This window comes from Phasianus colchicus, chromosome 2 (genome assembly GCF_987193195.1).
Source record: "Phasianus colchicus chromosome 2, bPhaCol1.hap1.1, whole genome shotgun sequence".
Lineage (NCBI taxonomy): Eukaryota > Metazoa > Chordata > Aves > Galliformes > Phasianidae > Phasianus > Phasianus colchicus.
Window position 1 is genome coordinate 110,179,561 of NC_143437.1, and position 27,522 is coordinate 110,207,082.

At 44.4% G+C, this 27,522-nt stretch overlaps 1 protein-coding gene across 1 annotated transcript; it reads left to right on the forward strand.

Moving 5' to 3' along the window:
- Window positions 1–725: 725 nt before the first annotated feature.
- On the forward strand, window positions 726–14,621 carry LOC116236302 (opsin-5). Its single transcript, XM_031604895.2, has 6 exons — window positions 726–1,050; window positions 4,218–4,337; window positions 7,777–7,947; window positions 9,547–9,881; window positions 13,403–13,647; window positions 14,485–14,621. The coding sequence occupies exons 1-6, from the start codon at window positions 726–728 to the stop codon at window positions 14,546–14,548; spliced, it is 1,260 nt and encodes a 419-aa protein (XP_031460755.2). The 3' UTR covers window positions 14,549–14,621.
- Window positions 14,622–27,522: the final 12,901 nt, after the last annotated feature.

Consider the following 27,522-nt stretch of genomic DNA (forward strand, 5'->3'; position numbering starts at 1 on the left):
GCGCTGCTTATTCTCAGTGCTTGGGGAATAGACAAAAGTGCTCCTGAAGTCACGTAAGGTTTTGGGTTCTTTCAATTTTATCTATCTATCTATCTATCTATCTATCTATTTGTTTATTTCTAAGGGACACACATTTCACCTCAATAGCCCATTTTCCCACACATTGAATAGGAAATGGAACAAGCCTGCTGAGGTGAGTCTATTACTCAGTACTCCTGCTTCTTCATCATCATAATAACCATGAATGGTTATAACCAAAACCATGTGAAGCTGTTTGCATTAGATCCCACCATCTAAATAACTCTAAGGAGAATTATGGATATGTCTCTTCACTTAACTGTGAAATTTACACAGCTGCAGTCTGTAGACACAGTGCCCCTCAGGACATTGCTGGACTGTCTAACTGATAATTCCCAGTTTCTTGGGATTATGAGAATAGTGTGCATAGATAAAGCCAAGTCCAGTATGCATTAAGCACATGGAACAACAAATCTATTCAGACATCAGCAATTGACCTGCTTGGTCGTACTAGATCCCCAGCCTTGGGCTGCTTGGCTGGAAACATGAAGCTCCTTCAGACATTCAGGGAAGGTGCCTCAGGAGCCGTGGGTTGAGTGCTGCAGCGCACTGCTTCCCAGCTACTGCTCAGATGGGTTACTGCGATGTGTACAACACGAATCATGACATTCGTGGGTAAATGAAGCCATGAAACAAACTATGGCCGGATGCTTTATGCAATTCTGAAACGGATCCTGAAATGCCCTGGGAGCTGGGAGAACAGAGATGAGGATGGGAGGATACATCTTACATATGAAGAAAAATATCGTCACCATTTCTGGTGGCAGATGGGTGCTGTTGTGTACTATGTTGGGTTTGTTTGTTTGTTTGTTTTCTCAGGCACTGAGCTGGACATGAGTGGGATGGCATCGGACCGCAACTCCTCCTCCCAGGAAGAATACCTCCCACACCACGTGCAGCAGGAAGACCCCTTTGCATCAAAGCTGTCTAGAGAAGCTGACATCATAGCTGGGTTTTATTTGACAGTAATTGGTAATGAGTTTTTATTTCATCTTTGAAATACAGCTATAGTGATAGGGCAAGGGGGAATGGTTTTAAAGTGAGACAGGGGAGGTTTAGGTTGGATATGAGGAGGAAGTTTTTCAGCCAGAGGGTGGTGAGGCACTGGAACAGGTTGCCCAAGGAGGCTGTGGATGCCCCATCCCTGCAGGCATTCAAGGCCAGGCTGGATGTGGCTCTGGGCAGCCTGGGCTGCTGGTTGGCGACCTGCACACAGCAGGGGGTTGGAACTGGATGAGCACTGTGGGCCTTTGCAACCCAGGCCATTCTGTGATTCTATGCCTCTGCATCCTCACAATGAGGGCAGAAGCTGCAGTTCTGTTGTTTCTGACCAGAGAAAGCTTCTGCCCTCAAAGTGTGTGATTTTATTGCCTGGTTTCAAAGTCTCTCGTGTGCCGACACATCAAAGAACACCTCAGATGTGTTCTCTCAGGTCCTGCTCATCTCCTGGCAGCAGTTCTCCTCTGTTTCATATTACACTGAACACTGCTTTCTGCTTATGACCCTCTCCTCCTTTCTGTTTTGAAGTCTTCCACCATTTTCAAAGGGACTTTGCAAGCAGAATAAATGAAATTATTTATTGGCTGGTGCACAGAGATGAGAGCTTCAATTGATTTCAAGGTTAAACATTGATGCGTCAGGCAGCTGGTTGTTTGGGAAGTGCTGCTCTCTGTTTCAGGATCAGGCAGGTCCCTGTTCTTGCCAATTTACCATCTGTTGTGCTATTTGTGGGGCAGCATTATATCTTTTTGTGCCAATGTTTTTGCTTGCAAATACCTGAGCTTCTAACTGCTGTCTCAGCACTTATACTTCTTTCTGAGTTTTGGTTTCCTTTTGCTATGGCTTCAGTTGTTGTGCTTTCTCACAGCTCAACCCCTATTTTCCCAGTAGTGCTGAGCCCAGCTGATGTAAGGATGCTGCACCAAGCGGGGCTCTGGGGCTCAGCAAGCCGGCCCCAGGGGCGTAGAGGATATTCCTTCACATGGGTTTCTCTCAGGTTCATTCTCTTGCTCTACTAGTTATACACAAAGCACAAAGACCTCCCAGTCCTACCTTCATGGCTCTGTTTGCTATCTTGCACACTTGCCTCTCTTACCGCCTTTCCTCCGACTGACCCAAGGGATCCATTTCTTTCCAATGCTGACATCCCACAAATGCTGGAATAACCTTTGTTTCCCACCAGCCTTCTGCTTAGGCCCTTATTGAGGAAGGGATTCAGAGCAATAGAGCTGACGGGCGAGGTTCTATCTCCCCTCAATGACATTGTGCTGTTTTCAGTATTCATGTACCAATTTGTATGCACACTAAGTTTTTATATCCTTCCATAAATATACAATGTATATTATTACTTTATGGCTGCTGTACAAACAACTGTTTTCACTGAGCTGTCTAAAACAACCCCCCTTGAGGCTTTTTTTGCTTGGTGAAGCAAACTGGCTTTTAATCCCAGGAAATATGTCTGGGGAGCTGAAATGAGTCCTTCCAAAGCACACTGTGATGCCTATCTGTAGGGGCTGGATGTGTAGATTTACCCAGTTCCAAAGCAGTAGCCCTGCCAGGTGTGAAGCATATTTCAAAGCACAGAGAACTGAATAAAGGTGAAGAACAGAAATCATGTTTCCTGTGGAAAAAACAAATCACAACCATGAGACTGAACTTGTAGTTAAGAAGGGCTGATAAACAAACAGCTTCTTTGTTGGAGCCACGTGTAGCTCTACTTCAGACATCATATCCCACTTTTTGCTATAGACTTAACTTTCATTTGTGGTTTTTTGTTGTTATTCTTTCTGTTTTCATTTTACTTGCAAAGTTACTTTATCCTTATGGTCCTTACAAACGCCAATAGCAGTTTGCATTTGAGCCAAGTACCTTTCTTTATCATGTATGCATCCAAATACTACATTTGCATCCTCCTTAGGTTTGCACAGGTATCAGCCCATTGAATCACAGAATCCTAGAATGGCCTGGGTTGCAAAGGCCCACAGTGCTCATCCAGTTCCAACCCCCTGCTGTGTGCAGGTCGCCAACCAGCAGCCCAGGCTGCCCAGAGCCACATCCAGCCTGGCCTTGAATGCCTGCAGGGATGGGGCATCCACAGCCTCCTTGGGCAACCTGTTCCAGTGCCTCACCACACTCTGGCTGAAAAACTTCCTCCTAAGCAGCTATGGACGAGCAGCCATGGTAATAACTGCAAGCAATCAGTGCCTGGCGTTGGGCAGCCGTGACCTCAGGCTCTTCAGTTGTGGCATTAGGTCACATGTTTTCCACACAGTGTGTGTGATACAGTAGTGGATAGGATTTTTCCAGAGGTTGAGAGAAGCAGAGAACGTTGTCACAGAGGGTTATGTGAAGGAATGTTATGCTGTGTGTCATTACAAAAGAATTGCACCTCAGAGCTCAGCCTCTAAGAGAAAGAACTTGAAAAACAGGTGGAAGAAGCAACATCAAGTCTTCCTTCTCTACTTGTGCATAGTTGGGGAGAAGTTATCTTTTGATTCCAAAAAACACCTCCATTCTGTCGGAAAAGGTTCAGGACAATGATAGGTGATTTAGAATGGCCTTGTTGTTATTATTATTTTTTTTTTTTTTGCATATTTTTCCTTTCTTATTGTGATATAAATCCTACAAACAGGAGGGGAGTCAGCTCTCGGAAAGGGGAGATAACAGCAGGACAAGGGGAAATGGTGTGAAGTTGAGGGAGTGCAGATTTCAGTTGGATGTGAGGGGGAAGTTGTTTGCTGTGAGAGTGGTGAGGTGCTGGAACAGCTGCCCAGAGAGGCTGTGGATGCCCCGTCCATCCCTGGAGGTGCTCAAGGCCAGGTTGGATGGGGCCCTGGGCAGCCTGGGCTGCTGTGAAATGTGGAGGTTGGTGGCCCTGCATTGGTGGGGGGTTGGAGCTTCATGATCCTTGAGGTCCCTTCCAACCCAGGCCATTCTGTGATTCTGTGTTCCATGCTTCTATGTCTGCAGCAGATACCTCCATGAGGTACAAAATGTGGATGGGATGTCGTGTTTCAGAGCAAAATGTCTCACCTTGGGAACAAAGAACAAGCACCAGAAATTTCATCAGTAGGATGGGGTATCACTGTTTTTAAGGAGAACTCCAATTTTACTGCTTTTCTCTTCTTTTTGAATTTCAGGGATTCTTTCAACTCTGGGGAACGGGTATGTTATCTTCATGTCCTCAAAGCGAAAAAAGAAGTTAAGACCCGCTGAGATAATGACTGTTAATTTAGCGGTGTGTGATCTGGGCATTTCAGGTAATTTCATGTCTTAATTTATTCATCTGCACTCTCCCACTATTCTTTCTGGCAGCAGAAGAGACAGTCCTCCAGAAGTGCTGGGGAGCCCCATATGCCTCTACTGCTGACACTTGGGCTCTGTTATTTGCATGACGGAGGGAAGGACAGAAAACAACTTTCCTGCACAACTTGATGAAAGGAAGTGAAAACTCCAGAGGAGAAAATAGGGTTGGATTTAACAATTCTGTCTCAGACAAAGCTTGTGTTCCCCTCAGAACTGTGCAGACTTCAGAGACAGCTCCCATGTGTATCCCAGCACAGTAAGCAGAAAATGGATTTGCACTGCTATTGAAGAAAATTGCCTTTACTTGCTGCAGGGTGCAACGAGAGGGAATCAAATCATAGTAGGGGTGGGAGTGAAGGGAATGAATTGGAAGCTGTCAGCAGCCATTGGCCTATCAGAGGTAATACTTTTCTTGCTGATGACTTTCCTCTTCTGTCTTTGTGTCAGTCCGTAGAGTAAAAACAACATCAGCCAACTTGAGGGATTTCTATTTTAACCCAACAGTCAGGGCTGAGCAACCCAGATGCTCTGGAATGAGAGAAGCTTTGTAAAGGCTTACACAGTGCTGGGGAGTCAAGAGTCTTTGCAGCTCACTTCTTCGATTCTTCGTGTGAGTCTCATTAAGCTGCTCAGAGTGACAGGAAAATGAGATGGAGTGAACTGGATGTCCTTTAGAAAAGGCTTTTTTGGATGGCAGACAACCTAATGAGTATAAAGGCTTGATGTGACCCAGCTATGACCATGCAGTGTCCCCAGAGCAATATAAATGACAGAACACTCCCACGCTCCCAGAGTCATCTGTTCCCTGCGTGTTGCATATGCTAGGACTGCTGCACCCAGGTCCGGCACTCCTTTCCTACCCTCATCCCTCCTGAATGGTTTTGTCATTTTCCAAATGCCAGAAATAGTGCAGAACAACACAAATGATGGCTCCCAGCCCATAAAAGATGCAGCCTCTTGCTGTTCCCACTGCATGCATCCAACAAACCGCTGACCTCCACACCTTCCAGAAATTCTATTGCTTTTCTCTGGTCAGTAAGCATGGTTTATCTGAATGAGGCACATCCCTTCTGCTGAAGAAAGCTGTTGATATAAATATATTTATTCTGCTACCACAAAGATGAATCCCAATATTTGCTTTAGCAAACCACCCTGGAGACGCTATTTCCATCCTGCAGCACCCTAGGGAAGGAGTAATAAAGATCTGAACAGTGTGAGTTGCTCCACTGAAATGGAAATTTTCTGTAGCTGTACATTTGGAACGTAAAGGTATTTCCAAGCCACTGAAGGGTGCGTCCCAAGCACACAAACTACAGCCCATCTGGGAATGCTATGAAAGCAAGAGTCCTAGCATGAGGGCTCCTTGCTTCTCTCCTTGTGTCCAACACGCAGCTGATCTTTGTCACCACCTTTCTACAGGGATCTCAACTTCTCCATCTGCTGAAGTGATGTTATGGAAAACAAGGGTGATTGGCAGAGCTACACGTGCTTTTTCTCCTTTCCTTTTCTTTTGGTAAAGGAAGACATTGACTCCAGAACGTGATGGGTTCTGCCTTTGGTCTAAACGTAGTGGATATGGGACATTTTCCAAAGCCATTGTATTTCACTGGCTCACCGGAGCACTTTGTTAAGAGGTGGGGTCTGCAAAAGCCCAGCTTCCTGCAGATTGCCACTGGGTGGCAACAGCTCCTCGTTCAGGGCTGCGCCGGGCTCGTTGTGCGCTAACAGGAGTCATTGTGTGCAAATAAATGTGATGTCCTTTAGAGCTGACAGTGGCTTACTTGGAGAAAGTTGCTGACTCTCAGAGTATATCCTAGCTTTTGCAGTATTCCATGTTTTTTTCTTGAAACCTTGATCACTGGGGTCAGCTTTTGCTTGAAAAATTAAAGTATTTCTCCTGTTTGAAGAAAAATGTGTTTTTATGACCTAAGCACAGCCTTCAGCTCAGCTAGAGCTTTCTTTACAGCTTCAGCTGTGAGAAAAGATGCCCAGAGTGCGTTGCTTAAGAATACACCTCATTTTGAGGGCTTTTCACTTCTGTGAAATTCTATTAATTTATTTCTATGAATAAGTTATGTTGGGGAAATTAGAGTTTGCTGGACCATGCTTGCCTGCTTTACAGGTTCATTACCTAAGCCACTGTGGCATCACAGTCAGGGCAGCAGCCCAGGCTGTTTGGTGATGCTGTAAACCCACGCAGGCACTCAGGTGGTGCCTGTGCAGGAATATACATGGAGTTAAATATTTAAAGTTGTTTTAATTTGCTGTCGAATGGTTCAGACTTTTGAGTATTTCGGGTAAGCAAAAGTGCAGGGTTCTGAAAGCATGCTGGTGTTCCTGGATCGTAAATGTTTGAGTTTTCTGTTCTGTTAAAGCTGATTATATTGTATGTCCAGTTTGAGAAAAAATAAAGTAAAATGGGAAGGTGGAGATTTCCAACTAGAAAATCACTATTTCCAAGATTTCCCATTCTCCTGATATGTACAAAGAATGTGAATAACGGCAAAAATGGAAAGAAGTATGACCTAACCTGACTTCTTTCATAGCACACCATCCACTTCAGTAAATGGAGAACCAAGCTAGAGAGCCATGAGGATCTCCAAAACAGGGGTTTACCTGCTGGTTGGAGATGCTTAAAACTTTTGTGTATCTGCATGCAGATGACTTGCTGAGAGTCCCTCTGGACAGGCAGCAGTGTGGGCAGGCACTGAAGGCATTCTGCTGCTCAGACCCATGCTCTGCCCTAGCACCACATGTCTTTCTTACATAACACTTTACTACAGTGTAGATTCTAATACTGGGCCTTGGTATTCTTGCACAAGACCTCTTTGAAGGCAAATTTGTTTCTTCTATATTTGAAGATGCTCAATTAATTATAAGGATGTTGTTTAAGTAGATCTGTGCCACATGCAGATTCACACATTTGTGTTTGCAAGTGGACCTAAACTGTATCTAGTATTAGATATGGAGGTTGGTGGCCCTGCCTGTGATGGGGGGGTTGGAACTTCATGATCCTTGGGGTCCCTTCCAACCCAAGCCATTCTATTATTCTATGACTCTATGATAAACCATACTCAGAACATTTTCTAGAGGGATGAATTTGTACGTGCTTAGCACTGGAGTGTGAGTTGGCTTCTGGTTCCTGTGGTCTGCAGGGATACATCTGTTTCCAGCACATACAACAGGTTTGAATAATCCTACCACGTGCAGATGCTGTGAGACTTAGCTATGGCTGCCTTTGGCTTAGTCCTGTGGATCAATCACATCCACGCTGCAGAGCATTTCTGTTGGTGTTTGCTTTCTGCAGAGGGGAGGGTTTGCTTTTCTGAAAAAAGAAGGTTTTATCAGTGACGGATTTTATCAGTCAACTGACAGTCTTCTCTCTGTTGGAAGTTGTAGGGAAACCCTTCAGTATCATTTCCTTCTTTTCCCACCGCTGGATCTTTGGATGGATGGGCTGCCGCTGGTATGGATGGGCTGGCTTCTTCTTTGGCTGTGGGAGCCTTATTACCATGACAGCTGTCAGTCTGGATAGATACCTAAAAATCTGTCACTTGGCTTATGGTAAGGAAGAGAAACTGTATTAAGGGATGATCTCATTCTGCCTCCTTTCCCCCTCCTGCCCAAGAAGACATGGGTCATTAGGGTTGTGAACAATCAGGGCAAGGAAACAAAACAATTAGAAATTATTTCGTGAAATAAAAGGAGAAAAAGAACAAAACACAACACAAAACCCAAACCAACAAAGCAAACACATTACAATACAAATGAGGGAGTTAAGGATTTACATGACCAGAAACAACTGCTTTGGTTATCTCTGCCAACATCCTACTTAAAATTAGGAAAACTTTCTTCACTGAGAAGGTGGTCAGGCAATGGAAAAGGGTCTTCAGGGAACCAATCATGGTCTTGAACCTTAATACATGATTTAACTCTTAGATTGTCCTCTGTGGAGCCTGGAGTTGGACTCAGTGTTGTCCAACAGAATATTCCATGATTCTACAGATTTTGTCAAATTTTTCTGAAACAGAGCCAAAATTTCTGATGGACTAGAGTGTTACCATGAAGGTAGGTAGTCTTGTGTTTGAGATGTCAAGTGTGTCTAAGCAGATCATACTGATGGTAGATGAAATGTCTGGTTCTAACATGAGTAGGCTGTTGGGTCTTGTTACACTTCATTTGCTGGATGGCAGAAGCCCTTTGCAACCACTGAAGCTCTTAACCTCTCCTTGGATAAATTAAGCATCTCAAGCTTTTTATCCTGTCATTATCATCTCAGGTTTCTAGCCTGAAATCATACTTAAGCTCTCCAAAATACTGCTGTTAAATATAGAGAGGAATGCATAAAAGTGATATGTTTGCATGACCCAAGTAATCCCTGCTAAATCTGTCGTGCCAGACATCCCCTCTTTGCTTTTGCCCCTCTGCTGTCTGCTTAAGAGAAGTTTTAGTAATCGCTTACAGATAAATCACTTTGTGTCTACCAAGAACCACTGATGTTAACAGATACAAGTTTTGCACATATTGAAAGGTCCTGTGACCTGACACACAAAAGTATTCCTCGTTAGACGCCTACATTCCTGTAAGATATTGGGTAGGTTATTCAAAACAGCTAAAAGATTTGGATGTGAAATAGGTCATAATAAATCTGATATCTCTCTAGTCTGGAGATAGATCTTGAAAGGAGGAGATGACTTTAGCAATGAAAGCTGTTATTGACATATCCATCAACACTGTATATCTCTCAAATATGAAGTATTATATGCTTAACTCTTTTCAGTTAAAGAACACAGTCACAGTTTGGAAAAGATGTTTGTCTTGCATCGGGAGGATCTAACTCCCCAACAAAATAAGGGGAATTCCCATGGTCGTTGCTGAGCTAGCTGTTTGGATTGCTTTTGTACAGGCTCCTGTAGGCTGTAAATCACGATAGCTCAAAGCAGAGACCTAACATGTCATCCCCACAGCCAAGCATCTCTCCATGAGGTACGGAGCTGGGCTGGGTGGTTAGCTTGGGCGTCCACTGTAGAAGGAGCAGAAATGAACCCTACTGAGGTTGCTGACAAACAGCCAAGGAAGCTCTTACTTCACATGTAGGATGACATGTTTAATTGTGCCAAATACGTGCGGAACAGTGGTTGTAACCCTCAAATTTTCTTCCAGGTACCTGGCTTAAGAGACACCATGCCTTTATCTGCCTGGCACTAATCTGGGCCTATGCGACGTTCTGGGCTACAGTGCCTTTTGCTGGCGTGGGAAGCTATGCTCCTGAGCCCTTTGGGACCTCGTGCACCCTGGACTGGTGGCTGGCGCAGGCGTCAGTGGCTGGGCAGGCTTTCGTTCTCAGCATTCTTTTCTTTTGCCTCCTGTTTCCAACTGCAGTGATTGTGTTCTCCTATGTTAAAATCATTTTAAAAGTCAAGTCTTCCACCAAAGAGGTTGCTCACTACGACACCAGGATCCAGAACAGCCACATACTTGAAATGAAGCTGACCAAGGTAAGCGGAAAGATTCAACTTCACTTACCTTATTGGATCATAAAAATGGGCTTGAAGAATGTCAGCAGTGTGCTGTCCTGTGCTGAATGATGGCATGATCTGAAAGTGATGATGCAGCGCTCTCACATATTACTGTCAAGATGGGAAAAAGCAAGAACGGAGACATAATTTCCATGCTGATACTGGTTATGGTGCAGTTTCAATACAAAAGCTTGTGCCAAACAAAACCAGACTTCTTAGTTGTAAAAATTCACCATCATCTGCAATCCAGGCCAAGAAGCAGACGGGCAGCTTCCTTTACTTGGCTGATCCAACATTCATTTCATTACATTTTTAAGAGGTTAAAATGAGATTTCTATAGTATTCAGCAATAACTGACATCATATCAGAACACGCCTGAACTACCAGTGACTGCAGTGATGTCAGTGCAGCTGGCAAAGCTGCATTTGTGATTTGTGTTTAAAAATGGTCACCTTGTGCAGTGCAATTTTTCAGTTATTCAGTATCTTTCCTATGAAGAACGGGGGAACTTCTGATTCAGTGTATGGGGTTTGACTCTTTTCCCATGTTGCAGGAGCCTTGTAAAATTTCCATGTGTGGTAACTGTAGAAATTTTCCCTCCTACCTTGGATCTACAGTGGGTAATATAATCTTGGAGCTACAGTATAGATGGTTTATATATAAAAATGGAATATGAATCTCCGTCATAACTCACCTGACCCCCCTGCGTGGTTTCCCAGAGAGGCAGTGTTTGAGATCCTTGGCTGACAAGCACTGTTTTGTTCGTGATGGGCAACAAAAGAGCATAATATATAAAACTTCCCTGCCAATAACATTTCTACTAAGATGTAGAACAAAAGACTCCACAAAAGCTTTTGTAATTTACAAAAAAAAATGTGTTTTCTGATGACATTTTCATTGCAATCCTCCTCTGTCTTAATCAAATGAGTGCACCTGTTGTACTCTCAGGCTGGGTATGGAGGAACTCTCAGCCAATGGCAGCTATAGAATGGCATACACTCTTCAGGATGTAGTATTGCTTGATTGCATTTGAAGTGATGAGGGCTGCTCTGAAAGTAATGCCTCCTATTTTATGATGTTGGCCCATGATGTCAGAGGTGGATGTTGGTGGGATGGCAGCAGGGGATGTAAAACTGTGGGTCACCTCCTCTGGTGCAGAGTTTTGCATGCATGGGATGCAGGCTCTTAGTCATCATTGTGAAAATGCACAGCTCATGGTGGTGCCTATGTTGAAAAATTGTATTTTGTAGCTGAGATTGTGCTCTATCAAATAGTGTTATTGTGCTCTTTGTGTCCGCTGTAGTTTCCATGGAAATAAATAGGAAGTCTAGGTATATCAAGCTGTGGAGACAGACTGGTTCAGATAAAGTCAATATATCCCAGATTATGGCTGAAAGAGTTCTTTAATGTTTATATGAAATAATTCTACGGTTACATTTCCTAGTGTTACAAGGAACTCACTTTCTTGGAATGCAGCTTTCCAGGAATGCAACTTAAAAAATCTGTAGGAATTTGCTTTTCAAAGTGTCTGCAGAGACTCAAGGAATATGAAATTCATGTTATGTGTAAAGAAAAAGAAAACTGGATGCTGTACCAATGTTCTCAGTCTTAAATTTCTGATTGATGCAATTCCGGTTGATACAAGTAAATACACTATTTTGTTTATCTGCTGAGATGGGTAATTCTAGTGACTTGACATGGTCATGTCTTCTTGAATGACTTAATGCTCACTTTCTGGTATTGGAAGGAATCCAAATGTCAGGCATTTTTCCAGCAGAAGATGGGCCATAGAGCCCTTCATGGGTACAGGCAGCCCGTGGCTTGGACAGGTACACTCTTGGCTGGGTAAGGAACTGGCTGGAGGGTCGAGCCCAGAGAGTGGTGGTCAATGGAGCTAAATCCAGCTGGCGACCGGTCACGAGTGGTGTTCCCCAGGGGTCGGTGCTGGGGCCTGTCCTTTTCAATATTTTTATTGATGACCTGGATGAGGGCATTGAGTGCACCCTCAGTAAGTTTGCAGATGACACCAAGTTGGCTGGAAGTGTTGATCTGCCTGGGGGTAGCGAGGCCCTACAGAGAGATCTGGACAGGCTGGAGAGCTGGGCTGAAGCCAATGGGATGAGGTTTAATAAGACCAAATGCCGGGTTCTACACTTTGGCCACAGCAACCCCAAGCAACGCTACAGGCTTGGGGTGGAATGGCTTGAAGACTGTGTAGAGGAAATGGACCTGGGGGTGTTGGTTGACGCTCGGCTAAACATGAGCCAGCAGTGTGCCCGGGTGGCCAAGAAGGCCAATGGCATTCTGGCTTGTATCAGAAGCAGTGTGACCAGCAGGAGTAGGGAAGTAATTGTTCCCCTGTACTCAGCTCTGGTGAGGCCGCACCTTGAGTACTGTGTCCAGTTCTGGGCCCCTCACTGCAAGAAAGACATTGAGGCCCTGGAGCGTGTTCAAAGAAGGGCAACAAAGCTGGTGAGGGGTCTGGAGCACAGGCCTTATGAGGAGCGGCTGAGGGAGCTGGGATTGTTCAGTCTGGAGAAGAGGAGGCTCAGGGGAGACCTTATTGCTCTCTATAACTACCTGAAGGGAGGTTGTAACGAGCTGGGGGTCGGCCTCTTCTCTCGTGTAACTGGTGATAGGACTAGAGGGAATGGTTTCAAGCTTCGCCAGGGAAGATTCAGGCTGGATATTAGGAAATACTACTTCTCTGAAAGGGTGGTCAGGCACTGGAATGGGCTGCCCAGGGAGGTGGTGGAGTCACCGACCCTGGAGGTGTTCAAAGAACGTTTGGATGTTGTGTTGAGGGATATGGTTTAATGAGAACCATTGGTGACAGGTGGATGGTTGGACTGGATGATCTTATAGGTCTTTTCCAACCTTAGTGATTCTGTGATTCTGTGATTCTGTGAACCTGGTTTGGAAAAACTCTTCTCCATCTCCTCTTATGAACACCCATCCTCATGGAGGGTTCCCCATCCCATTGGGTTTTGACTCTTTCTCTGTGGGACATCAGCACAGCCTACAGGAAAGAAAGTAGGTCTGCACTGACTGGGAGTGCTGTGATTTAGACATAGGGTTTTGAATTTTAGGTGGTCCTCTGTGGAACCAGGAGCTGGACTCAAGCATCCGTGTGGGCTCCTTCCAACCAGGATATTCTAGGATTATTTTTCTTTTTAAAAATTAATTTTATTTGCAATTAAGATAGCAAGAGTCTGCGTGAGAAAGTAATACTGGGGTGACCTGTGATTTTCCATTTCCTCAAGATGTTGCCAATGTCCGATAAATCCGTGTAGGCAAAGTGTTTAGAATCCACCTTTGTATCCAGTGCATATAAATGAAATACAGTGAGAAGATGCTGCACTTTTTTCAGACTGCGAGTTTATCTCAAGCAGGTTGTGCTTTTTCTTTGGATGTTCCCTTGCATTTTGCTGAACTCTGCAATGTTCTGTCCGCAAGGACAGCTCCTCCAGATTAACTCCCTTCCCTCTTCCTCTCACAAGGTGGCAATGTTGATCTGCGCCGGATTCCTCATAGCCTGGATCCCCTACGCCGTGGTCTCCGTGTGGTCAGCCTTTGGACGGCCGGATTCCGTTCCCATTCAGTTCTCGGTGGTACCAACTCTGCTTGCCAAGTCGGCTGCCATGTACAACCCAATTATTTACCAGGTCATTGATTGCAAATTTACCTGCTGCCGGTCAGGTGGGCTGAAGACACTGCAGAAGAAGAGCTCCTTGAAGGAATCGAGGTAATTTCCTCTTTGAGATGTCACATGTGTTTCAGTGCAGTGCTCCAAAAAGTTACTGAACATAAGATCTTCCAGTCTCTGCTTTTGTTTATGACTGTGGCCTTTATTTTTGACTATGACTTATGCAAGGTCTGTCTCTTTTGGTTCCTCTTCTTTACTTTATATAAACGAAACTGTGAAAAGCACTTATCAGTCAAACGAACAAGCAAAATCCAAAAAGGCCTCAGTTCCATTTCCAGCTCTGTACTTTGGTGCAGTCTGTGCTGACCACCATTAGAGGTCATGGAACCACTGAGTATCCGTGGAAGAAAAATGCGTCTAGTTCTGTCTCACCTTCCAAGACAGAACAAGATAATGCTGTAAATCAGTCTGACAGCAGGGGCTGAAATTAAGGCCACAGATGCTCCACCAGAGTTAAGTGACTGGAGATACGCAGAACTCCAGGACAATATGAGTATGTATGTATGAGAGGCATGAAGACCTATGCCGTCATTCATTTTGTTTCCTTTCCTTTTAATGTATTATCTACAAAAGCAGAGAGCTCTGTGATCATAGGCTCAGATTTATCTCATCTGCAGAAGATACAGGGTCTATGTTTGTTGTTTAACTGAGGTGCCAAACTCATAGTTTACCCAAGAAACCTCTGCAGCTTTGGGCAGAAGGGAGACGAACCTGAAGCAGCCTTAGATATCGCTGCAAAGGAGAAAGGAGGTTGAACAAAGTCCCTCTTTCTCGGCTTGTGGTGAAGAAATGTTCTAAAAAATGACCTTTCCAGAATTAGGAACTGAATGGTTAGCTTGTGTCACGCAACATGCTTGTGCTTTCTCCTTCCCACAGGATGTACACCATATCTGCACGCAGAGATTCAGCAGCACTGAGTGAAACCCAACTGGAAGTATGAAGGCTTGTTTCACAGCGAGGGAAAAGCTGATGACAGACAATCCGACCATTGCAAATTTGTGAATAAAATAAAACACAATGACAGGTTTTTTTTAACTCCTCAGTCATATGTACAATGTAGTTCTTTCCATACCAAGTAAAGCAGGGTGATTAGAGCCAGGCGAACGTTTTAATCATTCAAAGAAGAAAGAGAAAAGATTCATTTGTATAAAAGAAATGGGTTCACTGCAGAGCCTTTGAAATATGTTTTTTGTTTCAGAGACACACAGAAGGGTTTGAGCAGGAAGGGCCCCCAGGCCATCATGCAGGCCTGCAGTGCACAGGACAGCACAGCTCCTCAGCGCTCAGAGCCCCGTCCCCTGGCCTTGGCTGTGTGCAGGACGGGGCAGCACCACCTCTGGGCACCCTGTGCAGGGCCTCACCGCCTCCCTGCAAGCAGCTCCTTCCTCACATCAACCCAAATCCACCCTCCTTTAGTCTGACCCCGTTTCCCTGTCCTGCCACACAGACCTGATAAGAGTCCGTCCCTCTGGATGTGCTCCAACACATAATACAGCAAATCCCTGCTCAGTCCTAAGTGTGAATCTGGACTCAAAGCCAATGCTGAGAAAGGTTACGGCACACATACACAGAAATCTCCCTCGTGTGCAGTTGGGTCTGGTTCTAAAGCACAAACCCGGCAAGGATGAAGTCTGGGAAGGATTCAGGCACACCTGAAGAGAGCATGTAGGTTTCAAATGCGGCACTAAACAAATGATGTGTTTGAAAGGATCTGCAGGGTAAGGCAGACAAATAATTGTGCTGCACCTGGGCCATAATTCTTCCCATTCTATTCTTCTTCATTTGTAGATCTGCCGTAAAAATGAGGCATACTCACCAGATATTAGCTGTCCAGTATAAGCAGGTTATTAACTCTTTAAATAATGATTCTGATGTTTGTCTGTGGTTTCTTCTAGGAGGAAGTAAGTATATGAAATAAGTAATAGAAAATCAGAATCTCCCATACAATTTTTTGCAGACTGTACATTGAAAAATGTACAAGATTTAAAAAGTCTTATTCTGAGTTGTGTTTTTAAAGAGAGAAAGCATTCATGAACACGTTTCAGTTCATTTCCTTTTTAACATTTAATAGTGCTTTTTATCATACTGTTATTTCACAACTGTGTTGTAATCGCATTTTACAGCATAGATTTAAAGTAACCTGATGTTGACAGGCACTCCCATCCTGCAGTACAAACTCTTGTGCTGCTCTCAGACAACATTCAGACAGCGTGGCAGAAGTTGGACGTTGCTGAACTTCCCAAGCTGGGGAGAAGAATCGTTTCTTCTACAGTATTTTGGGACTTTGAAAAAACACTAGAACTCACTAAAGGGTGAGGAGTTGCTGTGCTACCTATATGATAGTCTATGCCAAATTTTGCCAAGAAATTAAGTATTTTCACCTCTATGGATCTTGCCCTATGGATATTGTGATGTAACCCAGCTGCAGCCCTTGACTCCTTCCCCACCCCCAAGACCCAGACATGAGCTGAGCCAAAGCATCGACAAAGCCCAGCGCAGGAATGTGTGCGGAGCATCACTCTGAAGGATGATTTCTTTACAACCCTGTGATATTAAGAATGTTCCTCATTTTATCTATTAATATTAGATCTTCAATGAAATTAGTGCCGTGAAGAATAATTGCCATAAATATTATGTATCCTGTGTGCATATTCAGACTGAGCTGCCAAGAAGGAAAGTATTATCTGAATTCACTGCCACTGGCTTGAAGGAAATAATGGACATGGGTTAAAACTGCATTTAGATAATGAGCTGACTTGGACAGTAAGATTGTCCCAGTGAGAATAACCCACTACTTTGTATTTCAAGGTTACAGGCAGTGAAACTGTGTGAAGCCCGTGGATATGAAGACTTTTAATTCGGTCATTACCAGTCATAGCTGTAGAATGCCTTTGAGCCTTCCTCCATGGGCTTGGGAACTGTTGATAACATAGAAGTAATGGTCAACACTGCTTGAAAAGTACTGACATTTGAAAGGGGTGAATTAAGCAAATATTTATGGTAAAAAAAGTTGAAAGAAGAGCACTAAAGATGGAAATTGTGGTTGTGAGCTTGAAGATTTTACAGAAATTTGTCCATAGAGGTGAATGGAGCTGCAGAAATATTTCTGTCTATGCCTGTAGTAATAATGAGAGAAGAAACAGCAGGACAGCAATTGGTTGTTTTGTTTGTTGTTTGTTTTTGGTCGGTTGGTTTTTGTTTTTGTTTTGTTTGTTTGGATATTTATGGCCCAGGTGGCAGCAGACCTGCAGTTTTGTGACATCCAAAGAGATGTTGTATCTTCATATGAAGGGATCACCATTAATGAACTGACACGTGCAACGTCAGTGAATGGCACTGTTTGGTGGAAATTTTCTATTTGATGTAATGTCTTTATGGACAGTGTTCCACCTGCAGTGTGCTGGGTTATCCTACATTATCCATTTCTGCTTATGATTCTAACCCTTCCCATCAGGAAAATTAAGTGAGAGCGGTGAGGTACTGGAACAGCTGCCCAGAGAGGCTGTGGATGCCCCGTCCATCCCTGGAGGTGTTCAAGGCCAGGTTGGATGGGGCCCTGGGCAGCTTGGGCTGCTCTGAAATGTGGAGGTTGGTGGCCCTGCAATGGTGGGGGGTTGGAGCTTCATGATCCTTGGGGTCCCTTCCAACCCAAACCATACTATGATATGGTGATGATTTGGAACTTCCAGACAATTCAGTCATTCCTCAGTGAATTTGCTGTGACATCTTTTTAGCTACATTTCCCAACTCAGTGTTCCCACGTGACTCTTGCCTCGGGTTGGAAGTTGATAATAAAGATAATGTTCACCAGAACACCCTTTTCTCTCCCTTCTCTCTCAAGATAAATGATTGGTTGTTTTCCTCCACATCTGTGTCTTTGCAGGCGTCACAGGGCTTTGTAGTTCTCCAGCCCCAAAGAATAATGTTTAGCCATCTGAAATCAGAATTTCTGCAGAGCTGCTGCTGAGCTTAGAGCATTGCAATGAAGGGAAGCAGCTGTTATTATCATTGCCATCTTTGCATGTGTTCTTGAGCCATTGCACATCCCATAGTGGCTTTTCTCTGCTATTTCCATTCTTGCTTTGTTTTTCAGGATGGCTTACATTGCCCTTTATTTGGTAGATAGAGGTGTAGGGCAGGTTTGCAGTTGAAGCATGACCTTCACTTCCCCAGTTATGACATACAACAAAATCTTTTGAAGTATAAGGCCTGATTACAAGCTTTCAGGCTCTCATTATTTCTGAACTTAAAGGATTCTTCATTAACCATGTGTAATCAGCTTTTATCAGCCACCAACTGTAGTTTTGTTATTACAGCCGTTAGTGACCTATTCTAAGAGGACGTTCAAAGTCAAAACAGTTAACTTATGCAACATTTGGATGAAATTTGCTCATAGATAGTAAAGGTTAATTAGCTTTCCTGTGCCACAAAAATAGCTGCTTAGTCTTTTAATTTTTTGATGTAGCATCTAAAGGGAATTCTGGGAGTACTTCTCTTACCCTTGGTGTAAAATGACAGAGATATATGTGAAATATGAAGAAAATAAATTATTGTAGCACAGACTGTGTTTTAGTTGTAGATGGTGGATGTGGCATGAGGTTTACCATGCATTTTAAATGACGAATAATGTTTACGTTGCATCAAGCTTCATCCTACATTAATGAAAATATTAAACATTTAGAAAACAGGTACCTGTACGAAATAGGTATGACAAGGGAGTTGTGAAGGTCTTGTCAATTCAGAAAAGGGGCCACACAGACGCTTAGCATCCTGAAGTAAGAAACTGGGATGAAAGTCAAAAAAGGGGTTTGCATTCATGGGGGCAATTTGCAACACCTAAATGTCTCCCTCCAATCTGAACATCCTTTATACTGAGTTGAAAGACATTATATCAAGCAGTGAGTGGAGAGGAATCTGCCTGGCTTCCTGCAGTTTTGGTCTCAAAGCTAAGGAACAATGTAGAGGAACTAAGGAAAGTACAGTGGATCTGGGGAGACCTCATTGTGACCTCCCAGTACTTGAAGGGAGCGGATAAACAGGAGGGGGAACGGCTGTTTGTGAGGGTGGATGGTGATGGGACAAGGGGAATGGTTTGAAAGTGAGACAGGGGAGGTTTAGGTTGGATATGAGGAGGAAGTTTTTCAGCCAGAGGGTGGTGAGGCACTGGAACAGGTTGCCCAAGGAGGCTGTGGATGCCCCATCCCTGCAGGCATTCAAGGCCAGGCTGGATGTGGCTCTGGGCAGCCTGGGCTGCTGGTTGGCGACCTGCACGCAGCAGGGGGTTGGAACTGGGTGAGCACTGTGGGCCTTTGCAACCCAGGCCATTCTGTGATTCTATAAGATGTAATTGTGCACAAGCAGCAGAAGCTAAGTGGAGAATGTGACAGGGTTAAGTTAAGTAGCCTAGAAGAGGAAAGGTCTGAGAGTAAATTATAACAGTCTATAAATAGCTTTAAGGCAATAACAATGTAAATGAAGAAAGGGAATTATTCGCAGTCCCTGAAGGTGATAGAAAGAGAAATCAAATGTGGAAGCTAAAGCAGAAAAAGCTGCAAGAAGACGTTCTGAAGGAAGGGAGCAGTCAGACATGGGGAAGGGGAGAAGTTGGTGTGTGATTTACCAGATTAACCAGTCCAGTAGCAGAACTTACAATTGAAAATATTTCTTTTTAGTGCTGAGATCTGGCTTTCTGAAAAATTTCCTAACGTAAAAGTTGACACTGTCTTACCTTAGGGTCTGCCTTTGCTCATGGGGAACATACTGATGTCATACCAAAGGCTAGACTGTGCAGAATGAAACCCGCTTTAGGAGGTCTGGTACACAGTGAAACTCTGTTTAGTGAACACAAAGTTGTTGCAGTGTAGTGGCGTGTGTAGGTGCCACGTGCAAAACTTTGTTTTGAAAGAAATAGCTTTGCTTTCTCAGTTATGAGTTTTTAGAGAGGTATCGTTCTGTAGTTCTTGACGAAACAAAGTGCTGCAATTTCTGCCTTGGATAATTTCTTGGAATAATACGTTTTCAGTTATGCTACTGAGATTTTGAGAATATGATGAGAAATCTGCTATCTGAAAATGATTAAAATACACCAAATAAATACAGGGAAATTAAATTACATGAAGAAATTACCTTTAGAAAAAAACGTTTATTAGTAGAGTGTGAATTTCATTCTTAGGAATTAATAATGCAGTTAAATTTACAAAGATGTCAGCAGGCTTTTAGTGATGCTGATCCAAACCAGCTGAAACTCCGACATCTCAAAGCTTAGGTATGTTCATTGAGTAGGTAATGATTCCTACTACTGAAGAAGACATAAGGAAGAAATTCTTCCCTATTAGGCACAGGGTGTGCAGAGAAGCTGTGGATGCCCCATCACTGGGAGTGTTCAAGGCCACGTTGGATGGGCAGCCTGAGCTGGTGGGGGACATCACTGCCCAGGGGAAGGATTTGAAACTCAGTGGTCCTTAGGGTCCCTTCCAACCCAAACCATTCTATGATTCCCTTCATAAGAAAGTATTTCCTATTAGGAGAATAATTGAAGTGTAATTTCTTATGTATATCTTATATTTACTGTTTCGATTTGTTGGCAATGGAATTGTAACTGCAATTTAAATCCTAACACTGACCTATGCATAGCATTCTAGAACAAGAAATCGCAGGCACACAGTAATTAGCTTTCTTTCGTGTTTAGGATATCAAATTCCTTCTTATGTATCCTTATAAGACAATGGTCTACGTCTATTTCAGTGTTTCTACTATAGGAAATGGTTTTACACTTCTTGTTTGCCTTGCATGTTTTGCATTATAGCTCCTCACCTGCCTTGCTGGAATCCCCCTGGTTTACAAGAGAGGTGACAGGGGGATGGCGTCCATAGGAAACAAGGAAAGTAAGCAGGGGCTGGACAAAAAGCTCTCTCCTCTCTTTCTTATGGTAGAGACAAACCATGAGCAGCTCCAGTGCAACCACAGGACTGACCGTGCTCCAAAGCTCTGAAAGCAATGAAACCAAATGTCCTTTCAGTCCAGCTGCATGGATCATGCTGGCACACGAGATGTGAGATGTATCAGCCCACTCCTAGGGCTTAGTTTGCCAGCCCTGACTCTGCTATCAGACCTTGAGCAATCCCTCTTGCTGAGAGAAGGTACCATTTGCAGTAAGCTTCTCCCTGAGTCAACACATGAAGATGAGGAAGGCTGAAGGCTGTATTAGTCCTGTTGCTGAGTGGTTCCAGCTTCCTCCACGTTCTGTTTCATTATACTTTTAAAAAATGCATTTAACCCAATGGTGTACTGGACCATGAGCAGAAATGTCAGTAGCAGCGTGTTCATGTTGCAAGCAACACTCAGAGCTCTATGTAGCTGTACAAAATTAAGAAATACCGAGCATCCTAAAATACTCATTTCTGCATTAGTCTGCATATTGGAGCTCAAAGAGTCGTGGAAGATTTGAGTTTGATCACTAATGAACCTCAAAGCAGTGGGAGAGTTCATAAACAGCCACAGTCTTGTAATTCACAGTATGAAATTCAGTTGTTATTGTCTGTAAATGTTTCAAATGCGCTGTGTGTCAGTGCAGTGTCCTGGAACTGCAATCAGCATTGTAAGAGAAAATCCATGGAGCGAACCTGTAAATAACTTTCTATGTAAGTTCTCTAGTGATGTTGATGAATTGATGTGTCGTTAATATATAATGGTGTGTCATGAAGCCGTGAAGAACCAAACATACTGGCTGCACGTAGCATCAGGGGACACTTTGCTGCACTGAAGCAGAGATTGGTTATTTTCATTTTTCCCTTCTGTTTCTTATTCCAGAGTTCTGGCATCATGGGCAGACTTTATTTTCTGCACTTCGTTGTCTGAATGTGATTTCAAATAAAGCAGGAGAATGGGCTGATGCTGTTACACGTTGTTTCATCTCTGGGTTTTGGTTACAAAGTCTTTTTTTTTCACATTAAATTTGCTTTTTGTGCTCTTTCTGTGCCAACCATAAGCCACATGGTTCTGTAGGCAAGAGCTTTGCTATGATTTGAGTGGCTACAGGAGAAGGGCGAGGCCCATTTTGGGGTGATAAGATCTGAGATCAGGAGGTTACTTCCCTTTGTCTCTGCCACCCTGACTGAACAGTTTCTCTGCACAACAGAACACTTGTTTCACCTCTATTCCCCTTTACCTCTACCTGGGCAGCTCTGTCTGTGTGATCCTACACATCAGGCTCCAGGAGTTCCCACAGCATGGCGTGGCTCTGGGCAGCCTGGTCTGTTGGTTGGCAACCCTGCACATAGCAGGGATTGAAACTGGATGAGCACTGTGGTCCTTTTCAACCCAGGCCATTCTGTGCTTCTATGACTCTATGGCTGTCCTGGCCCGGCTCAGTGCTACCAGGCAGGGATTGCAATTCCCTGCTCTCTAAAGGGACACCTGAGAGGGATGCACTAGTAGTGTGCTGTGCAGGGAGTGATGACTCAAATGCATGGTTGTGAGGGAAAGCTAAGAAACTCTGCCTCGAGCTGGTCCTCCCGCCATGTGCTCTGCAACTGGGCTCTTATGCAGAGGCCCCGGCACCCTGCAGGGTTTTGTTTTGTTTTTCACGGCACAGAAGTGAAACAAAACCAAAACATCCTGGCGTAAATCCTGGGGGAAAGGAAGGGCCGTGTGCTGTCCTCGCGGAGCACCGTGGAGCAGCAGGGACACTTGTCCCCGCTGGCTGAGCATGGCGGAGCTCAGTGCCCGTACCCAGCAAGGCACAACAAACCTGCCACAGAGAGCTGCGGCCTGACAACGTGCTCCAACACACTGTGTGCATGTCCTTGGGAAGGTGTTCCTCCCCACACCTCCTGGCCCACAGCGACCCAGGGTGCTGAGCTTGGATTCCATGGATGCATGCTTAGGTCCATTGACACGTATTTCAAGGCACTGAAGGAAGTGTTCTGTCTTTTTCTGGACACCTAGGCTTCTAAATGGCCTAAAAATACTTCTGAGTGAGTCAGGAGTTATTTCTCTGGTTTTCTTTAAAGGCAGAATTAAATAATATATATTTTTTCCCCTTTAATTCGCATCAGCTACTCTGATTTTCTGAAAAAGAAGCTATAAGTTTTGTTAAAGGAATTATGAGCAAAGAATGATTTTAAGTTGGGTAGGTAAGCTGTAAGATCAGGGGAGCGCCCTGGCAGATGCACCCTCTGTGGAGATCTGGAGATTAGTGAAGAGCTCTGTGCTTATGGTAAGCTGTTATTGTTGTGTAGCTGAAAATAAAAGAAGAATGTAATAAGGATAGAATAAAAAAGAGGTTTTGATACACATAAAGTGTGTGGATATTAAAACCACAAGGGTTGCTGCTAACTCAATTAAATAGGGATTTGTATCTATATAAAATATTGGCACAGTTCCATCAGACTGAGATTCTTCCATTATCTGAGTTTGATTCTCAGGAAGGAAACACCATGAGCGATGGCTGGGAGGTGTTGTGTTTCTATTTATCTCTTCTTTTTTCTCTCGTGCAAAATTTTGTGTATAATTTTTTTCATTAGGAATAATGCACATTTAATTTTAAAATACATTTTAAAGCCACGTAAAGGAAATGGCACAGACTCACCCATCTGAAAGAAAGCTCTGATGGTCTTAGAAGCTGCTGACATCCAGCAGGAATCATAGAATTATCATCACAGAATCACAGACTGGCTTGGGTTGGAAGGGACTCAAGGATCACGAAGCTCCAACCCCCCACCACTGGCAGGGCCACCAACCTCCACATTTCATAGCAGCCCAGGCTGCCCAGGGCCCCATCCAACCTGGCCTTCTCTTCTGCAGGCTGAACAAGCCCAGCTCCCTCAGCCTGTCTTTGTAGTGGAGGTTTTCCAGCCCTCTGATCATCTTCGTGCCCTCCTCTGCACCCTCTCCAACAGCTCCCTGTCCTTCTTGTCTTGGGGCCCCCAGCCCTGCACGCAGTGCTGCAGATGGGGCCCCACGAGGGCAGAGCAGAGGGGGACAATCCCCTCATATCCCTGCTGGCCACCCCTCTGCTGATGGAGCCCAGGATGCCGTTTGCTTTCTGAGCTGCATGGAACCGCCTTCCCAAAAGTTTATCTCAGATTCAGTGTCAGTTTATCTTATGTATATTTCTAGGTTGGGCAAGAGTGCTATGGCTGTGCCATAAGGTAACCATACTTTTTAAAAAAATAACTCATTTTTCTTCTATCTGTAAGAAAGAAACTGTGTGCACAGCAACAGCCCTCCAGGAATGCTGCTGGAAGGAATACCGGAGAGGACCGTGGCATGAAGGCGAGGTGCAGCCTGCTGAATTCAGAGCACCATAAACCTCACTCCCTTTTGTGCCATAACCAGTTTGTTGCTCCCACGGTTGTTGCCTCGAGACCTGAAGGAACAGAAGCAAGAAATCAACCTGCAGTGCTACTTGGAGAAAAGTTGTATCTCACTGAAAACAGCAGCAAGAAAATGGTTTTTACTGGAATGGCTGAATAGAAAGAGATATCATAAAGTATCAGGTTTGTTTCTGTGTAGGTAGGCTTACAGAGACATACATCAGGTGCTCCCAAAGCCCTGCTGGGAATATGTTCTCATCTTGCCATGTTTATTACTGCTACTTTCAGTGAAAGGAATGCTTTCAGTTATTCCTTAAGTGCTGCTATTTGAAACAGGAATACCTCAATCTGGAAACAAGGTGGGCATTTAAATGTGGTTAAGCATTTTGGAGAAAAAAACTTTAGTGGACAGCTTACAAACCCTTCGTTTGGGATGGGGAGTGCCTTCACAGAGGGTCCACAGAGATGAGAAGAGCAGCCATACATTCCTGGTGTTAAACGTGGCCTCTCAGCAAGGCTTTGCTTTGTTCTTCTCGAGATGTACCTTCATTTTTCCCTCCTCTTGTAAATTCTCCCAGTCCTAATTTGTCATGATGTTTCATTAATTTTCTTATTCTCTGTGCAGACACGAACCACGATAATGCTTTTATTATATTATAGTCTCATTCTGGAAATGCTGTCAACCTGTTTTTTTCTTCTTTGCAGCATAGCTTGTATGTTTTGCTGAAATATTGCAGATCAGTTTATAGGAACAAGTAGCTTTTTCTTTTTGCTGAAATATGTACCCTGGATAAACGCTGAAAGAATCATAAAATCATAGAATCATAGAATCATAGAATGGCCTGGGTTGCAAAGGCCCACAGTGCTCACCCAGTTCCAACCCCCTGCTGTGTGCAGGTCGCCAACCAGCAGCCCAGGCTGCCCAGAGCCACATCCAGCCTGGCCTTGAATGCCTGCAGGGATGGGGCATCCACAGCCTCCTTGGGCAACCTGTTCCAGTGAAAGAAAACCAAAATGTTTCAGAAGTACAAAGCTACTGCGCATATCTAATGGAGCGCAGTTCATTAGGATTTTAGTTTTGAAGGCTTCCAAAATGATAAAAAAAATGGTGTTGTTTATTTTAAACTGAAAAAGCCCGAGGAACGCTCTCAAATGACTTCTGGGACTGTTTATTTTCACTATTCATGGAGCAGACTGAATCTCCTGGGGATGGCCAACCTTCACGTGCAAGACTGAGCTGTTCCTCACTCTGGTGCAGGAAGACATCAAGGCACACGAGCAGATGAAGTAATAGCTGGCTGCTAACTTTAATAAATCCTAATGAGCAGCAGAGTGTGAGAGCTCCTCCTCCATCCCAGAGCAAAGTCACTGGAGCAAGCAGCCAGTGACTGATGGACGTGTCAGAGGAGAATCAACTGGGAGCATGCAAATCCATCCTCAGCATAAAATGGGATAGCATACTGTAAGCTCTGATCATAATCATAGCATCATAGAATAGCTCAGGTAGGAAAAGACCTTCAAGATCATGGAGTCCAACCACAACCCAGCCATCCTACCCTAACTAACAGCCCTCCGCTAAATCACCGCCCTGAGCACCACATCCAAATGTTTGTAAACACATCCAGGGATGGTGACTCAACACCTCCCTGGACAGCCCATGGCAGTGCCTAACAATCTCAAGAGATGGACTGAATTGTGCACGGTTGGGATGGATTACACGTTCCTTATGTCTTTAGTTCATACTCGAGAGCCTTTATGGAAATGGAGCTCAGGCAGAGTTGCAGATTGCTGGCTGTCACATGAGCCTGGCCCTGCTCCTCACCTTCAGCTAATGAGCTGCACCGTGATGCTGAAGGACAGATGAAGATGGTTCTGTCGCTTTGGAGGGCAACAAACTGCAGCTTGCAGAAAAGGAGAGGAATCTGAACTGGAATTGTCTCAAAACATTTTCTCATTTCAAGCTCTTCATTCAGTTCCAATCAATTACTAGTGTCAGAAGAGTCGAAGGACAAATCCAATGGTTACTTTTGTTCACAAAGTGTTTTCTTTCTACACCACTTGGGCGAGAAAGATCCAGTGCTTTTCTGCAAGCAGCATCAGCAAGTGAGGCCAAGGCTCAGTGAGCACTGATGTGAGCTGAGATGTAACAGTGCGCTGCCTGCTGAGGCACACTGCTGCTGTCCAGGGCACACTGAGTGTCACGCCTGGGGACCTGGATTTCTCATGGGATCAAATCCTTAGTGTTCTGTGCTCAACATATGAAATGACAGGGGCAGCATGCACAGCCCTGCATGTGGGGACTGTTTGTGGGAAACGTTTTTGCTACAGGGCATTGCATTACATATCATAGAATCACAGAATGGTTTGGGTTGGAAGGGACCTCAAGGATCACAAAGCTCCAACCCCCCACCACAGGCAGGGCCACCAACCTCCACATTTCACAGCAGCCCAGGCTGCCCAGGGCCCCATCCAACCTGGCCTTGAACAGCTCCAGGGATGGACGGGGCATCCACAGCCTCTCTGGGCAGCTGTTCCAGCACCTCACCACTCTCACAGCAAACAACTTCCCCCTGACATCCAACCTAAGAGAAATATAGCTTTTAAATGCTTTTCTCTAGGATTACCAATGAGAAAGAACAATAGTTTCAGAAATTGGGCATTATGAGTGGGAACACAAAGTCTGCTGTCTAACTCAGTACTTCAGGAAAACAAAGCATCGAGAAATTGAGCAGGAAAAGCCTCTTAAAACCAGCAACAATAAAAGCAATGATACAAACAGAGCAAAGTAATTAGCTGGAAAATCAAAATGCATACAGATTAGCCCAGATGAATAGAATAGAACCTAGGATGTAGAAGGAATTACAGACATTCCTGAGGCCACTCATTATTTTAGTAATGGGGAGGCAGAAAATGTCCTATAGCGTGGGAGAAAATAAGGCATTAATGTTTTTCCAAGAGCAAGCCTGGTGGTTTCTGCAGGGTAACCTCACTTCTGCCTGGAGAAATATAGAATCCTAAAAGGAAAACAACAAACAGCAAGCACTCAGATCCCATTTTTCATGCTTAGTAGTTCCAATTTCCAAAAAAAATCCCCAAACTGGGGGGGTGGGATGTTCCATTGTGGCAGCATCTAAGGAGAACCCCTGTGAGCACTGTAAGCTCCAGCAGCCGTGCCATGCTGGGTGAGTTCACCCAGCTCAGATGTCCTTGTTTGGGAAAACGGACCTTGAGATTTCATTTTACCATAATGCCATGTTGAGGCCTGCTGGGTGACAAAGCCAGCGGCGACAGTTTTTGAACTCTTTCTAGAGGTCATAACCAGACTATATGGCATAGATGCAGGTGTGGGCATCTCATGGGATTTTCGGACTGCAGCTGTCTGATCCTGAATGGCAACAACTTGCCTCAGTGCCAAACACTGATCTGGGACCTATGATGGCTTCTTCCAACGATCCTGTTGGAGATCTCCCCTTGGAGGTCTTTCAGTGCTGCCTGGACATGGTTCTGGGCAACCTGCTCTTGATTGTGCTCAAGTGGGGCATGGCTTGGACCAGATGGCCTGAAGAGCTCCATCCCACCACAGCCATTCTGTGAGGCT

What these genes read in the sequence shown, in the direction of transcription:
- LOC116236302 (XM_031604895.2), top strand. Translation starts at nt 726, where the DNA reads ATGCTTTATGCAATTCTGAAACGGATCCTGAAATGCCCTGGGAGCTGG. An exon ending in GTTTTATTTGACAGTAATTG is followed by an intron (nt 1,051 to 4,217) that starts GTAATGAGTTTT and finishes TTTGAATTTCAG; the next exon opens with GGATTCTTTCAACTCTGGGG. An exon ending in AATCTGTCACTTGGCTTATG is followed by an intron (nt 7,948 to 9,546) that starts GTAAGGAAGAGA and finishes ATTTTCTTCCAG; the next exon opens with GTACCTGGCTTAAGAGACAC.